Source organism: Sceloporus undulatus, chromosome 2 (genome assembly GCF_019175285.1).
Source record: "Sceloporus undulatus isolate JIND9_A2432 ecotype Alabama chromosome 2, SceUnd_v1.1, whole genome shotgun sequence".
NCBI classification, from domain to species: domain Eukaryota; kingdom Metazoa; phylum Chordata; class Lepidosauria; order Squamata; family Phrynosomatidae; genus Sceloporus; species Sceloporus undulatus.
The window spans coordinates 179,219,596-179,237,098 of NC_056523.1; the positions used below are offsets into that span (position 1 = coordinate 179,219,596).

Below are 17,503 nucleotides of genomic sequence, written 5' to 3' on the forward strand. Positions count from 1 at the left end.
ACATATGCTACTAGGTAATGCTAAAAACTACAAAGGAGTCCAGCCCTCATTTGTAACTGGTTCCCACTTCTATGGCTAATAAAGGTTGACTGACTGACTACTGGTTCCCTTATATGACAGGTTGCCAGATTCAGTAAAGGGTAGGATTGCTGTGTGGCTTCAATTATAACTTAGTAAAGAGAATTTCAGCAGATGTAATTTTTTTCCTGTTAAGGTCAAGAACATCAGCAACACCCATAGACCTCTCCCAAATTCTGTCCTAAAACTGACAGAATTTTACATCAAGGAAAGCTGAATTCTGCAACATGCAAATTAATGTCCAACCCACACCTTTCAAAACATGATTTACTTTTCCCCAGTTATTATCAGAGGCAAAGACCGCAACAGGGGAATGAGTAGCTCCATCCTTATTGTTTGATTCTCCTTCCAGCTTCTGAGAGTTTATTACTATGCACACATTTTGTGAGCCCTGTTGCCTCAAGGGCTAGATATCAGTTTTCTTGTTTTAGACAAAAACAGGAAAACAAACTGAGATTTTCAGGATGCTGTTTTCAAGACCGAAAATCAGGTTCTGTGCTTGCCCAGTGTAGCAGCATAATATGTAGGGACCTTGGTCAGCATGCTGCTATAATAGAAGAAACTGTACCACCAAAATTCACACACAGAGGACATGATGTCATTGAAGAAAAAACTTGAAAATCTTACTCATAGCAGCTCTCAGGTCATGGACAGCGCGCACACACACACACACACACACACACACACACAGAGCTGCCTTGATAGGCATTTCTCATTGTAACCATGTGCTGAAAAGATTATATGAGCATGCCCAGAGTGAAAGCTTAGACAAGTGGTTCCCATCCTTTGGTTCTTCAAATGTTTTGGACTATATTTCCCAGAAGCCACAGCCAGTATGACAAGTGATTTGGTGAGACAGAGTCCAAAACATCTAGCAAACTAAGCGTTGAGAATCTCTGTCTTCAAATGAAAAACCCAAGGCAGGAAAGTGTTGTACTATGTCTCTTCCCGCACAGTTGAACTTAGTCAACCTATCAGACACTCCAGCCAGACCCCAAACCCAGCTAGCTCCTTGTTTCTGTGTCCGACTTACTGTACACTTGTGGGGCTTTTCCCCTGTGTGGCGCCTCATATGGACAACCAGCATGTACTGAGCCTTGAAGGGTCGTTGTTCCCGTGAACAGTCTCTCCAGTGGCACACAAATTCTTTCTTCTCCCCATGAATGTGTTCATTATTAATATGCTGCAGGGTCAGGGGAGAGAAACATCACAGAAACTGGAAGTCAATGGAAATAGTCATTTTTGGGATTCATTCTTGATGGACATTCACAGAGATGAGAGGGTGAACTGTCATACATCTTCAGTCCATTGAAGTAAGGACTAGAAAGTGAATGGTTAAATGAGGCCTGAAAACTGATTAAGATTGTTTAAACTTATAAAACATGATATTCCAAGCATATTTAATATTTTGCTAGGGGCAGCATTTTGGCCCTTCTCTTTGCAGCTCTTGGAGCTGCCTAGACTTTTCTCAGACGCTCCAAAAAGAGCCCAAACTCAGCTAATTCCTTGTCCCCAGAGAAGGTTTCTGAAGTGCTTGGATAGCTGTCACAGTGGTGAGAGGCGTTGCACAAGCACACTTGAGTAAGCAACCCGCTTGCACATGTGAAAATGCTGTACACGTTTTTCAAAAAATGCTGACACTATTGTTACTATTTTATGCTCATATTTTACATTGGCCACTTAGTTACATATATGTAAATAAGTAATTGCATAATATTTCCTGGCCTGACCACCCAAGCCCACCTTGCTAGGTATCAGCCAGATCAAGTGAAAGAGCCAGTAGCTGGATCAAGTTCTGCTGTCAATCAGGGCACAAGGAGGAGTATGTTTTCTGCTGGCCCTACCAGTGAGCAAGGCTGTGAGAAGGAACTGCAACAAGAGACCTGCTTCTGATTGTTGCAGCCTTGCTTGCTGGTGGGAGCAGCTGAAAACTCCTCCTTGTGTGCCCTATAGTAGCTGAACAGCCCTGCAGGGCAAGATATGAAAGTTAATTTTACATTTTTTGTCTATTATTTTTAAGTCTTGGACTTTCCTTGCAAAACATTCTTTTGAGCAAAACTCATGGATTTTGCATAAAAGACAAAATTATTTCACAAAATGCAGTGTATTATTTTTTGCTGCTGAAAAGAGTTTTCTGTACAAAAATATAAAGAAGGACTACGGTTTGAAAAATCTCATGGCAGCTGACCCTTTTTTTCAGTGGGACATTTCAATATACACTTGAGGATGATAAAAACTGAATCTTCTTTGCATTTCTAGTATTTAATTGATTTTTGTTTCTGTTTTTGTTAACTCAATTGCTATCTGTTGCCTAGAGGAAAAATATGATAACTGTATAAACAATGGTTTGGATATTAAATTATTAACTAAGCCATTGCATTTAAATAATAGAGGAGGCAGTGTGTAGTATTAGCTAATATTGGATTTTCCGGGACTGAAATTCCTGTTCAGCCATGAAATTACTCAGATAAGTCAAAATATTTTGCAGTTACACTTATCCCACAGAAATGTTATGAAAAACAGGATGAATCCATGGAAGCCACCAAAGAAAAGTGGGATTCAAATTTAAGTAATTATTTTCTAAGTTCCTACATTCTATGGAGGTACCTTTTTAGTGCTCTCACCACAGTAAAGCTCTTAGGATGCTTTGGAGCATAGTTTTGATTGTTATAAAGCCTTGTACACAAGCAGCCCATCCCCTGGACTCAGCCTGTGAGATAGCAAGGAAGGATACAGGGGGCAACTTGCAATGCTCCAGGTGATGTTGGCTCACATCAACACTAGCCAGCATTGCTAATGGTTGGGGTAATGCAAGTGGCAGTCCAGCCACCTCTGGGGCCCCGTAAATTGCCCATCCCAGATTTAGATATGTAGTAGATAGTTCTATGTTACCACATTACAGCAGATCCAGAAGATACTTTGATCTTGCTTCTGTGAAAGCAAGTCCTGCAGTACTTAACAGTTTTTTTGAATACAGGGAGCTACCAACACAATTCCTCATTGTTTCACAAGGTTCTGATTCTTACCCACCCTTATCTTGGCAAAGTATTATAAAGGAAAAGCAAGCATCTCCCTGAGACATATTTGGGATAGTTTATCAGGCCATGGGATTAGGTAAAACATGTTCCACTCAGTTTGAAACGCACTAAAGTAGTCCACTCACATGCACCAGCTGTTCTTGGGTGTCAAACTCTTTGGAGCACCCTTCCCAGTGGCAATTGGTCTCATACACCACTTCAGTCTCCACCTTCCCATCTTCCTTCTCCAATTCATCCCGAGCATCCAGCATGCCGAGTAAGGGATCCTGGGATGGAGATAAGATATGAAGCATGTTCAGAATGTTCTTCGGAGAAAAGGATCAATGTTCTAGCTCAGAGACTCCCAGTATAGTTCACTTACTGGAAGAGGGGAGGTAACTGTAGGTATCTTTCCACACAGTGAGCGTGCCACAGATTAGAGTTTTGTCCCAACAGTCTGAGATTCCCATCATCCCTCACCATGGGCTATGCTGATGGGAGCTGGTGTTCTACAACCCTGGGAGAGCTACAGCTGCCCTCTTCTGCAACAGACCAATCAGGTCAAGGGGCTTGGTGATGTCCCTGAGTCTCCTTTACACCCCCATACAGGCTGTGCAGCTACTCTCCACTTTGGCCCTTGGACAGAGTATGAAGCCATTGATCTGGTTGAGTGCAAAGTTTATATGCAGCATTTCCAGCCATCTCAGGTGGCAAGGTGACAAAGTAAGGACTTCTATCTCTGATTCTGGAGGGAGGCTGCCACAGAGGGTTCAAACTGACTTGATGTGAGGAAGTTTCATGTACATTCACAACAAAGGCTCTTCTGCTCTGAATGAACCAGTCCAGTCCTTGATACAAGGCTACAGATTGGGGGAAAAGGTGTATGTGTGTGAGCACATTGGCCTGGCGTTACCTGTGTCCCCGTTGAGGCTGGGCTGGAAATGTCACCCTCCGAGCACTCCTCCAGGCACTTGGTGCTCAAGGCATCCAGAGGGCTGCCCAGGCTGGGCTCTGATTTCAGCTGTGGGAAAGAGACGGAGAGAGCTCCAGGTGATGGGGCCCTCTCCAACTAAAGCCCCATACCCACATGAAGCCCCTTTCCCTCTTGGCTCTACCCTCCCAACCCACCATCATTCTCCCCCAACTAATGGAACAGATAACCTTAAGGGCCTACCCAGAGTACTAAGGCACCCTCAGGTTGCTGGTGGTGAAGTGGTTAAATGCCAATACTGCAGTCGCTCACTCACAAACCACAAGGTTGTGAGTTCAGTCCCAGCCATGGGCTCAGAGTCAACTCAGCCCTGTATCCTGGCAAGGTCTCTAAAATGAGTACCCAGCTTGATGGGGGCAATTAGCCTACAATTGTAAACACCTTAGAGCAGTGGTTCTCAACCCTCCTAATGCTGCGACCCTTTAATACAGTTTCTCATGTTATGGTGACCCCCAACAGATGATCTCGATTCCTAAGACCATCGGAAATATGTGTTTTCCGATGGTCTTAGGGGACCCCTGTGAAAGGGTTGTTTGACCCCCAAAGGGTTGAGAACCGCTGTCTTAGAGATTTCTCAGTGCAGTATGAACTGGTATATAAATAAAGCTGCTATTGCTATTGCTATTTGGAAAGAGATGGTTGTGGGGTTATTTGTTTGTTTTCTTGGCATGCTGTTTTTTAAGGGTTTTCCCCCAACATATTTCAAGAGTCACATATTGAGAAAAGCAGGATGGTGCAGTCCGTAACCACTTACCTGGCAGTGCTTCAGCATCCCACGGGGAGGTGGCATAGGGTGCATCATCCCTGGTCGACTGGGCATGTGTTCATGAGAGCTGCAGGGGACCATTGGTGGGTTGTGGCCAAATGACATTCCCTGAGATTTCTGGTGGCCCATGGGGCTCTGGAACCCAAGGGAAGGGCTGCAGGGGATGATGGAAGAAGAATGAAGTATGCACATAATGAGCATTTGCACACTGCGCCACTTGCATAACGAATATTTGCATTGTATCAATGTTATGCTTGTTTGCTGGGAATTCCACAACGTACAGCAACAGTACAGAATGGAGTACTGAGCACAGCATGACATTTCCTGAGAATGTCCGCTTTCCTTTCCTTATTTCCCCAAACACAAAAAGTCAAGGCAAGTTTTTAGTCCTTATACTTGAGATGGATGGGTAATGCCTTTCATACAAGATGTCTGGGGCTTATGAATCCTCAAGCTCACTCTCTGTGAAAGGTCTAGAAGTAATACGCCATGAAATTAATTTTGTATCTCTAGCATCAAAGTAGAACTGTTTTTATCTTGTTCAAAGTGCATTTGTTTATAGTTTACAGTATTTACCTGGATTATCCTAAACACAACAGAAATCACACAAAAGTATCTGTTTGTATTGTTTTCACCACTCAATTGTTGCCCTATTTGTTCTATTTTAACTAAGTTTTAGCCTCTTATTATACTTTTTATTCTATTGATGTCCATCCCCAAACTAGAGTTGTATATGCAGGGGTTGGGAATCTCCAAAATGGCTGGAAGCCAATTTTTTTGCCCCGTGTGTTTCGGGCCTAAGATGACCTGGTCAGTCCTACAGTAAAACTTTCCCACTTTCAATGGAAGTTATTCTGACTCATTAAAACAGAGGTGGGATATTTTGGCCCTCCAGATATTTTGGACTTCAGTTTCAGAATCCCAGTTAACATGGGCCGTGGCAAGGGATTACAGGAGTTATAGTTGTCTGCCTTTAAAACCAGGGGTGGCGGCTCCAGCTGCTTCAACTATCTGGGTTTTTAAAGTTATTTAAAGAAACTGGGACATCTTTATTTGTATACTTAATATTTTAAATGGTTTTATACATTGTACATTGACTTGGGGGTCCTGATAGGATGAAAGCTGACCGATAGATAGATAAAGCAGGTAAAACATCAAAGGAATGAAAAGTTCACAACCCCTGCATTAACAGTTCTAGTTTGGGGATGGACACCAATGAAATAAAGGCCAAGTAAATAAAGATTGAGTAGAGAATCTAACAGGATGGAGATGTTGCCATGTTACTAGGTCATAGTGGAAAGATGCAGTTGAAAAGATATCTTCCCAACTCCATATAATAGCAAGGAACATTTTCAGATAAAATTTCAGAGTCAGTTGGGGAAAGGATTCTTAACCTGTATCCTGCTGTTTTTATAGCAGACTGGCTAGAGTAAGGCTGTGGGGAAAAGAAGGGCAAAACAGCCAGGGAAGGGTGTTACATCCTGGCAGAAGGAGTGAGAAACCTTTCTTAATGAATGCTTGCATCCTGGAGATGCTTGTGTTCAGGGGCATTCCTTCCAGGGCTGGAAGGCAGTGTTCAGTGAGGTAATATATAGTTCTGCCCTTAAAACTCCAAGAGAGTGGGAAAATAAATCATACAATCCTATTAACTAGATCTCCATGACATATGGGGAAGCTGGTGTTATTTTCACTAGACTTCAACTGAAGACACTGCTGAATGTTCTGATTCTGGGGGTTAGATTCAATGAGGCCCCTTCCAGCTATGATTCTATGATTCCAAGATGTTGGAAAGTCCCTGGCAAGGAGATGATAGACACTTACCTTACAGTACCTATGGAGAGATGTCCGTAGGAGCCCCCTGCTGAGGCGCAGCGAGAGTTTATGTAAGCCACCAGGGAATTGGGAGAGGTGCGGATGACAGTCTGCAGGTCAATGCTGGCATCTGAGAGTGGGGAGATGGATAGTGCCCTTTTCTTTGTCAACTTGGCTGTGCTTCGGGGTGTAGAAAAGCGAGTACCTGGCAGGAAACAGGAAAAACAACCATAGGGAGTTGTTTTAGACCACTGGTCTTTCTATCTCTGTACTGTCACTACTGACTAGAAGTAACTCCCCGCATATCAGAATGTGGAGTAGGTGGGCCAGGGAGAAATGTCCAGGGACTGGACTTGGGATCCTGTGCCCACAAAGCATATGCCCAGCCACTGAGGCTTCCTCAAAAAGAGTGAGAACCCAATAGCTGGGTCAGGACACGATACCTTAGGAAATACATTTCTTCCTATGAGCCTCCCTACCTTCCTTGGCTGAGCCAAGGATGTCCTGAGGAGGAACCTTTTTGTATTAGTTTGGGACCCAAAGTCAAGGTAGAATTGGGCGGGTAGACTAGGCAGGTGGTTGCTTGTAAGATCAATAGTGGCATATAGTAATGTGCCTATCTGAAATAGTATGCTTTCCCAGCTGCAAGTTTCTGAGTGGGAGAAAATGTTATAGAAAGGCTGAGGTTGGTCTTGGGTTTATGCCACTACCGCTTAGCTAAGGGAGAAAAAGGAATCCCAAGGGAGCAGTGGAAATAATATACATTTACAAAAAAGTTAAAATTCTAACTAAAACAAATATCCTCCCTGCCCTCATTCCCACTTTCAAGTATGCCTCCATGAAAGAATAGGCTTGTAGATGCAGGGTGGATGGCATTATGCACAGTGACAGAGCAGCATGATACCAATAGTACTGTGCAGTTCAAACAGTGGTTTATGGTAACAAACAGTAATGATGATATGAAAACAGAGATGTGTAAAAAAAGCCCTAGCATAAATGTAAGCATTATAAAAAGAGGCTGCTGTTGTTGCTGTTGTGTGCTTTCAAGCAATCTCCTTTATGGAGACCCGAAGATGAACCTATTATGAGGTTTTCTTGGCAGAATTTGTTTAGAGACAATTTGTTCAGAAAGGCTGGCCTGGGGGCATCCACATGATGCACGTCCAAGTCCAGACGCAGGGTGCCCTGATGCTGCATGCTGCTTCACATGGTGGACAGCATCACGGCACTCCTCCGGCACTGCGTCCATACAACGTAGTGCAGAAGGAGCGCCACCAAGCCGCGGCAATGCGGCTATGGAACCCTTTCGAGGGCGCAAATCAGGGCCACAACATGAGTTTGCCACGGCCCGATCCAGCTGAAGAAGGGATGGCTCCATGCTGTCCCTTTGGGGCTGTATGTACAGCTCAATGTTGTTTGACACTGCTTTAAGCGCCATGGCTCATTGCTATGAAATTTTGGAATCTGGTGCCACAACAATTTATAAATCATAGATTTCCACAGCATTGAGCCATGTCAATTAAATGTGGTGTCAAACTGCATTAATTCTGCAGTGCAGATTCAGCTAAGGATAACAGCTGATGATTCCATCCATATTCAAAGCTTCTGCCTCTGCCTGCCTCCTTTCTTTTCAGGCCTGTGAAGTGAACTGATTTCATTTTTCCTCCTCCACATGCTCCCTATCCACCACTTCAGTTCATCTCACATTAACCCCTACTCTGGCCTATTTATCCTCTAAATGCTCACCGTCCGTATGAGAAGGATGTTCAACTCCAGGCCCCATGCCATAGGTATGATGACTCCCCACTGAGTTGGTTTGATGGTAGTATGGCAGTTCATTGATTCCTGATGAGGAAAGACAGAGAAAGTGCGAAATCAAGCTATTAGTAATGTGACATTGTGTCATGAGGATACTATGTTGCTCTAGTCTAGTCCAAGGTTCAGATGGCCCTGCAACATGGATGGGGAAGAAAAGATAGATGAGATTGGGCCAGCAGGCATACAGAAATATACAAACTGACAAATCATACAAACATAAGAAGATCCCGGCAGGTTAAGAGGGGAGACCAAAATTCAGCAGTAGGCAAAGGCAGGTGAAGGTTCAAAAGCAGAGCATGAAATTATGGACTCCCTGTTTTAGTCCCCTATCGTTTGTCCCCAGCATCAGTTATATTTCTTCTGAAAATGGCAGTTCCATTTACCTGTTATGGCCAAGTAATCCACCCACAAAATGTTACAGTACTGTGGCATGCTGCTTGTTCATGAATACAATCAGTTTCAATACATTTCCCATCACCACTGACTTTCCCCAAATCTTTGCCCAAAGCCCCATCAGCAATCCTTGCCAATGTTCACTAGGTTGTTTGGAAGGGAGCTCTTCCCTCCTGCCCTAGGACTGTTTTTTAAACCAGATTTAGGATGGTTATGGAGTTGAGACTGTCATGGTTGCCTTAGTTGATGATCTACGTCTAGGCACTGACAGGGGAAGTGTGACCCTGTTGGTGCTCTTGAACCTCTCAGCGGCCTTCGATACCATTGACCACGGTATCCATCTGGAATGCTTGGGAGAGTTGGGTATTGGAGGCACTGCTTTGCAGTGGTTCCGGTCCTACCTCTCGGGCAGATTCCAGATGGTGTCGCTTGGGGACAGTTGTTTGGCCAAGAGGGAGCTCAAGTCGGGCGTCCCTCAAGGCACGATTCTGTCCCCAATGCTGTTCAACATTTACATGAAGCCGCTGGGTGAGATCATCTGGAGACATGGGGCGGGGTGTTATCAGTATGCTGATGACACCCAAATATATTTCTCTATGTCTCAGATTGATGCAGTGACTAAGGATGGCATCTCTCCTCTGAATGCCTGTCTTAATGCAGTAATGGACTGTATGAGGGAAAACAAACTCAAATTAAATCCAGGTAAGACAGAGGTACTTGTAATAAGTACCCCTAATCTGGAAATGGAGTTATGCCAGCCAGTTCTGGATGGGGTAACACTACCCCTGAAGGACTCTGTCTGCAGTTTGGGGGTACTCCTTGACTCGTCTCTTCAGCTGACAGCTCAGCTTGATTCGACAGTCAGGAGCACTTGCTTTCAGCTTCGGCTGATATGCCAGCTGCGCCTCTTTCTGGAGCAAGGAGACCTTGAAACAGTTGTACATGCACTGGTTAACTCTTGACTCAACTTCTGCAACGCGCTCTACATGGGGCTACCCTTGTGCCAAGTTCGGAAGCTTCAATTGGTACAAAATATGGCAGCCAGGCTGGCCACAGGCACATCCAGAACTGCCCATATTACACTGGTTCTAAAATCTCTCCACTGGCTGCCTATCAGTTTCTGGGCAAGGTACAAGGTGTTGGTTCTAACCTTCAAAGCCCTACATGGCTTGGGTCCTGACTACTTGCGGGAGCACCTACTTCTATATAATAATAATAATAATAATAATTTGTTTTATTTATATACCGCTATTCCAAAGATCATAGCGGTGAACAGCAAGTAAGCTAATTAGCAAGTAAGCTAATATAATATAATATAATCCTCGCCGCACACTTCGGTCCTCTGGGAAGAATCTGCTGCAACCTAAGAAGACCAGATTTTCAGCAGTGACCCAGAGGACTTTTTCATTAGCAGCTCCTAGGCTCAGGAACGACCTGCTGGATGAGATCTGCCATATTACCACCTTGGAAGCCTTTAAAAAGACTATTAAGATGGATCTCTTCCGGCAGGCCTTTCCAGACTAGGTTAGATCCATTAGACTTGCCTCCCCCCTCTAATGATATCTCTATTGTTCCGATATAAAAAACGATTGATACCATCCCCCCATCACCCCTCATTTCTTGTGCTAATCTGCCCCAAATTTTTGTTTTTTCCTATTGGACAGTTTTAAATTTTAATGTTTAATCTATTTTTATGGGTTCATCACTGTTTTTATTACTGGGGGAGGGTTGGAGTTATGGGGTTTTTTAATTGTAATTTTTAATTGTCTGATGCTTTAATTATACAGTTGGAATCTGCTTTGATTCCTTGTGAAAAAGCGGAATACAAATTATTATTATTATTATTATTATTATTATTATTATTATTATTATTATATTCTGAAGATGGCTTGTCTTTGTGAAAATCTTGGGGTTCTTACAAATGTACAGTACTAGTACTTGTTTCTTGTGGGTACATGAGTGCTCCTGTTTGGCTATATAAACTGTATATAAATAAATAAATAAATAAATAAATTCCCCCAAAGAGTAGAATTACTGGTTACCCTTTGAGCTGAAAGAACAGAATATCAATAACTGAGATCTTCTGTGTATTTTATTAATCCTGTCTTAAAGCCACTTCAAGCAGACATCTTGTGGTTTCCCAAAATGCTCTCATATAACATCATAGTTTTGTTGTTGTTAACTCCACATGGACACCCTGTGGATGAGAAATCTCTAAGACGCCTTTTCCTCAACCTCTCTGCTCAAGTCCTGCAGGCTCAGTCCCAAAGATTCCATGATCGAGTTTAACCATGAGGCATGTAATCTTCTTCTCTTTCTACTGTTCTACCCTTTCTCCTCTACCTTTCCCAGCATCATTGTCTTTTCTAATGAATCATACCTTCTCATGATGTAGCCAAAGTATGACAGCCTCATTTTGACCAACTTGGCTTCCACAGAGAGTTTAGGCTTGATCTGTTTTAGAACTTATTTGTTTGTCTTCTTGGCTGTTCATGGTATCCTCAGCTCTCTTCTCCAGCACCACATCTCAAATGAGTTGATTTTTTCCTATCAGCCTTCCTCACTGTCAGCTCTCACATCCATACATGGTGATGGGGAATACAATGGCTTGGATGATCCCCACTTTAGTATTCATGGTTATATCTTTGCACTTTAGGATTTTGTCCAGTTCTTTCATAGTTGCTCTTCTCAGTCCTGGTATTCTCCTGTTGACTGCAGACTCCATTCTGGTCAATATTTGATCTAAGATATGGGAATTCTTTAATTATTTCAATTTTCTCATTATCTAAGATGAATTCTTGCAGATCTTCTGTGGTCATTATTTTTGTTTTCTTAATGTTCAGAATTAAGCCTACCTTGATGCTTTCCTTCTTAACCTTTTTCAATAACTGCTCCAGGTCCTTGCTGGTTTCTGCTAGTAGTATTGTGTTGTCTGCATATCTTAGGTTGTTAATGTTCCTTGCTTGATCTTTACTCCTACTGCTTCTGAGTCTAAGCCTGATGTGTGTATGATATTTTCTGCATACAAGTTGAATAAATAGGGTGATAGTCTGCATCTCTCCATGATCCCTTTGCTTACTGGGAACCATTCTGTTTCTTCAAAAGGTAACCAGTAATTTTACTCTTTTGGGGAAATTATCACAGTTTATATAGCCAAACAGGACCACTCATGCACCCACAAGAAAGATACAAACCATCTTCAGAATTAAAAAAAAAAAAAAAAAAAACAGCCCTAGGGCAGGGAAAAGCTCCCTTCCAAACAGCTTTGATTCCTCTTCGAAAAAGTAGAATATTATTATTATTATTATTATTATTATTATTATTATTATTATGTTCTAACAGCCTCATGTCCTGAGTACAGTTTATGCATCCGGTTGATCAGATGTTGTGGCACTCCCATTCCTCTAAGAGCAAGCCATAGCTTTTCATGATCTATGCAATCAAAGGTTTTGTTGTAGTCAATAAATCACATCCAGATTTTCTTCTGGAATTCCCTGGTGTGCTCCATTATCCATTGTATGTTTGCAGTGTGATCCCTAGTATCTCTTCCTTTTCTGAATCCAGCTTGCACCTCTGGGATTTCTGAAAGCCTGACTAGTCTGGCTCTACCTAAGCAGAGCATGTCCTCTAAAACAGCTTCTTTACAAGTCCCCCTAAAAATGAGAGGGACCTCATGCACACATGCAAGAGACCAGTGGCAGGCAAATCAACAAGGAAATTGTTCTGGGAGGCAATGCAGGATTTATACACAGGCTAAGGAAGCTAGAGTTTAGGGTCTCTAAAATGAAGAGTTTCTCAATTTTATTTGTTTTACTAATTTTCAACCATTGCACAATTGTTAGACTAACAATGTATTACTTATAATGTTACAGGATATTTTATATTTGTCATTGCTTAGGGGCTCAGTGTATCTTAATCTATCCCTACTGGGAAGCTACTCTTGTGAATTACAAGACAGACAGGCAAAGAGATAAATTAGATGTGTGTGTGTGTGTGTGTGCATGTGAGCAACAGATAATGCCACTTGTAGCCTCTATGCTCCTGTTATTGCTGTGGGACCGACCTTCCACCATGGTGCTGGGCTGCCCTTGTCCATGGAGGGGTCGAAGGTAGCAATGTTCCACATAATTGCTCACTGGTGGGTTCATTGGGTTGAACATGGTTCATCAGCAGCTGCATGCAGTCAGGGACACATTTGGTAAGGTGGGCCAGGGGGTGGCACTGTTCCTGTGATAAGATCCAGATCTGCAAGAGACAGAATGCAATTACATAGGTCAAGCATCCAGGAATATACCAACATTAATGTGGTGGCTCTACAAATGTTCCCACCTTATTCTGCAGAGTGTCCAGATTTTTTGTACTGTTTTGTACTGTTGAAAGGGAAAGACTGTAGCAAAACATCAGACCACATATTTAACATGCAGAAGGTCCCAGGTCTAACCCTTGGCATTTTCTAGGTACAGCTGGGAAAGACTCAAGTCTGAAACTCTGGAGAGACATTGGCTGTAGTAAATATAAACCAAGATGGATAAATCTATTGAGCCTGTGGGACTGATTCTATATCTTGGGGACCCTTTTTCTCTGGCTTTTTTTACTGACTACCCAAACTACTAAAAACAACCAAACCTGGGAAAAAATGAATACGATTAGCTTTAAGCTCACTTCGAATGGTGAAAATCAGGGTTTGCTGATGTTGAAAGAGAACCTTGTAATCTATTTGAAAGTTGAATTGTCACTTCTAGATGCATCCAGAAGGTGCAACTCAGCCCTTTTTTGCCACATAAAGGAGGATTCACGGAGTAATGGGGTGCTAGAAGCCACAAAAAGCAGCTTAGGGGGCCACATACAGCCCCAGGTAGACCAGATTGATCTAGATGGACCAATGGATCAATGTATGCATAAGGAAGTTTCCTATTTTCACAAAATACTTTGTATGAGTAATTCTAGCAATGGTATGAGATGCCATTAAATAGATACAGAGATAGTAACACCACCATTTTTGGTGGTACAAAATATTTGTCAGTGATGGGGGCAAGAGTCAAAGCGCTACAGGTTGAGTGTCTCTTACTGAGAATTCCAAATGGGTGGCTGAGATAGTGACACCTTTACTTTCTAATGGTTCTGTGCATCCAAACTTTGTTTCATGCACAAAATTATTACAAATATTGCGTATAAAAGTATGTACTGTGCATAAACTTTCCAAAAGGAAAAGAAATAAAGGAAATGAAAGCCAGTATAAGAAAGATATTAAACATCGATACACTGAAGGTGTGAAGTAATATTATGACAATGTAAATTAAATATTGATGTAGTGAACTGTATATGATGTATCAACTTCTTAAATTGTTTGAAACCAAAAAGAACTCAGTTTGCAGTAACTGGAGTAAGATGAGGACAAAGGCAGAATAAGGGGACACTTTCAAGGCAGCTGAAAAAAAATGGCATGCCAAAGGAATAACTGGAAGTATCTCTGCCACACTGAGGCAGCTGGAGGTAGTGGTTTGTCCAGTTCAGTGAATAGTGGTAACTAACACCAGCCATTCATACGTCCTGCCTTCTTTGGTCTTTCACATGGGGACTGGTATGGCAGGACTGTTAAGGGGGAATATTTTGCTGTATTAACTTCAAGTGGAACCACTGGTTTTGATTCCACTTCCAGCTGACTGCAGAAAAGCAACGGCTTAGCAGTGCTAAAGGGCCCTTGCATGGAAAGTACAGATTTTACTGAGCATGAATACTTTATTTGGGAATTTTGTGACATAGTGGTTTGACTACGACTCTGTCACAGTCACATTCTCTCAGCCTCATAGGATGGCAACAGCAAGCCCCCTCTGAAGAAAGTGGCCAAGAAAACCCTGTGACAGGTTTGCCTAGGGTTGCTATAAGTGGGAAACAACTTGAAGGCACACAACAAAGCCAACAAAATATCCTGGTTACCAGTAGAGGGAGCCAAAAGCACAACTTTGAATGGTGCTTGATTCATCAAGGTGTTCCCAAGCACATTACTTTTCCATTATGCCTCTTGCCTTCCAAGAGCCCTGCTGGCTGATAATGGTGGACACTAACACAACTGGAGGACCACAATTTGGTTAAGGCTATTGGGCCAGGCCAAAGACCACAACAAATGCACACTTAACCTGTTTCTATCCTCCTCCCCCCACAATCTTCTTAGCGACATCTTTTAGCAGGGTTGGGGTAAAAAGATGTTAGCAACAAACATATACACAAATTGGGGTGGTGGTAACGGTTTAGATCAGAGTTGAGGGTTTTTTTTGGGGGGGGTTGGTTGTTTGTTTATTTACATTAATGTGGGAAGGACTACACCAACATCGGACTAAATAAATAAATAAAAAAAGAATAGCAAAACATCTGCAGTCCAGAAGTTGTAACCACTGGCATAAACAATGTGTTTATTTATTTGTATGCCATCTGCATCCCAGAAGGGACCTAAGGTGGCTCAGCGACAAAAAACATTTAATAATAATAATAATAATAATAATAATAATAATAATAGTGCTCTTTTAAAGCAAGTTGTTTGGGTTGAACTTACGTTAATTGAAGGGTTTGTTTCCGAATGGCAGTTCTTGCACTATCAAGTAAATGTGAGTGAAAGAAGCAACTGACACTGGATACTGGTCTAACAATGAACAACTGCCAATAAACTGTGAAAGTTAAGAAGTTTAAATCCAAACACTCATTACTGTAAGCAGGTTGGAAAATAGTAATACAGTAATAGCCAAATATATATCACTTTGAAAAGACAGGTTCTTTTCTTTTCTTTTTTAAAGTCAGTTAGTTTAAATCAGGTTTACCAGGCAATCCTGATGTTTATGCTTGTATAAAAAACAAAATATCCCATCTGCCACTGCTCCAAAGCTGCTGACAATCATACCAAACCTTGGAAAAGTTTGGAAGGTTTTGGAATACAGCTTCCATTTCTGACCATGCTGGGTGGGGGACTCTGGGAGTTATAGTCCAAAAAAGTAACTTTCATAAACTCTGAGCTATACTGTACATAGACAGCCCCTGTCTGCCCCAAGATGTCTCACTTCAATTATGTCTCTTTTAACTAATTTTAATCTGTACTTTAAAGTGTTGCTGTTTTTGTTTTAAGGTAGGGGGAAAGGGGATTATGTGGTGTTGGTTATGTATGTATTATGTATTTTATTGATGTAATTGTGCTATTGTAATCTGCCTTGATCTGTAGGGAGAGGCAGGATATTATTATTATTATTATTATTATTATTATTATTATTATTATTATTATTGCTATCATAACATGGAGTTTGTTGTGGCACCAGAGCTCTCTGACAGAGAAGGCTAAAATATCTCACAAAACTACAGATTCCAGAATACTATAGCATTGAGCCATGGCAGTTAAATCAGTGTCAAACTGCATTAATTCTGCAGTTTAGATGCAATGGGCAATGGAGATACCAGATGCCATTACTGAGGCCTAGGGTTGCCATAACCCCCCTTGGCACGGTCACGGCACGGTTTGGCTCTTAGCCCCGGGTTGAGCTGGTTGCCGCCGCAACAACCATGGCTGTTCTGCAGCCGCCACCGCCATTGCTGCTGCGGCTGCTGCTGCAGCCTTTTCGCTGCCTGACTCGCTCTCCTGCCCTTCAGGGTGGCTGGGCAATGGCTGGACAGCCCTCCCCTGCTGCAGGAGCCTGAGACTGCTAGCAGGAGGCAGGGCTGTTTCAGCTCCACTCTCCCCATTGGCCAGCCAGCCTCAAGAGGAGGAGTGTCTCCTCTTTGGTCCCTTGCGCCGGCCGAGGGCAGAAAAGAGCCTTGCCGGCAAGCCATTTTTCTTCCTTTCCTTTTTCTTCCCCTATTTTTTCTTCTCTTCTTCTTCCTTTTCGTCCTCCTCCTCCTCCTCCTCTTTGTTTTCTTCCCCTCCTTCTCTTCTTTCTCTTCCCCCTCCTCTTCTTCTTTGTCTTCCCCTTTTTTCTTTTCTTCCCCTCTTCCCTTTCCTTTTTTTCCTTGGCTGCTGCTGCTGCTGCTGTTGTGGTTGCTGTCGTGTGCCCAACTCCTTTCTGACTAATGGCAACCCTGCCTAGCCTCCCTTCGCTAGCCCCTCTTTCTCTAACGCCCTTATTTAATCCCTTCTATCTAAACCTCTATCTATTTACCCCTCCTAAGCCCCCCTCCTCTTCTTCTCAAGGATCCAGGGCTTCTCAGGGCTTTGCCCCCATGCAAAAACAAAAAGACTGACCCACAAATCCCCCTTATAGTAAGTGGAGATACACTGTACCTGGGGGAAAAGAGGGGGTTGCAGGGAGCAAGGAGAAGGAGGAAGGGGGCAATTGCTAAGAAGGCTTGGAACATATAGTTTGCCGGCTCAAGGGGCTGCCTGTCTACCTTGGCTCAAATGCTGAGGATGCCTGGACTTGTGCTGCTGTGTGTGTTTTGGAATTGGGGGAGGGGGGTGGCCAGAAAGGGAAGTACATTTCTGCCATCTGTCGAGGAATAATGCCAAATGTCCTCCATTTTGAGCATGCCTAAGAAACATGAGTTTATATCAATACTTTTTTAAAATCATTATTTTTTTCCCGTGTGTCCTCCATTTTAAAAATATGTCCTACATTTGGGGCTAAATTTTGTCCTACATTTCCCCCCCCCCCC

General features: G+C 42.7%; 1 protein-coding gene across 4 annotated transcripts in view; it reads right to left on the minus strand.

Moving 5' to 3' along the window:
* Nucleotides 1–17,503, minus strand: part of GLI1 (GLI family zinc finger 1) — a 145,176-nt gene that overhangs the window by 9,944 nt on the left and 117,729 nt on the right. For 3 of the 4 annotated variants that reach the window (XM_042455201.1, XM_042455199.1, XM_042455200.1), the window contains 7 exons: nucleotides 12,939–13,120; nucleotides 8,411–8,509; nucleotides 6,674–6,869; nucleotides 4,841–5,006; nucleotides 4,009–4,116; nucleotides 3,242–3,382; nucleotides 1,112–1,261 (listed from right to left, as the gene is read on the minus strand). In XM_042455201.1, the coding sequence (XP_042311135.1) occupies nucleotides 1,112–1,261; nucleotides 3,242–3,382; nucleotides 4,009–4,116; nucleotides 4,841–5,006; nucleotides 6,674–6,869; nucleotides 8,411–8,509; nucleotides 12,939–13,035 (957 nt within the window). In that variant the 5' untranslated portion in view covers nucleotides 13,036–13,120. The remainder of the gene's footprint in view (nucleotides 1–1,111; nucleotides 1,262–3,241; nucleotides 3,383–4,008; nucleotides 4,117–4,840; nucleotides 5,007–6,673; nucleotides 6,870–8,410; nucleotides 8,510–12,938; nucleotides 13,121–17,503) is intronic. The other variant, XM_042455202.1, reaches the window with a different exon arrangement.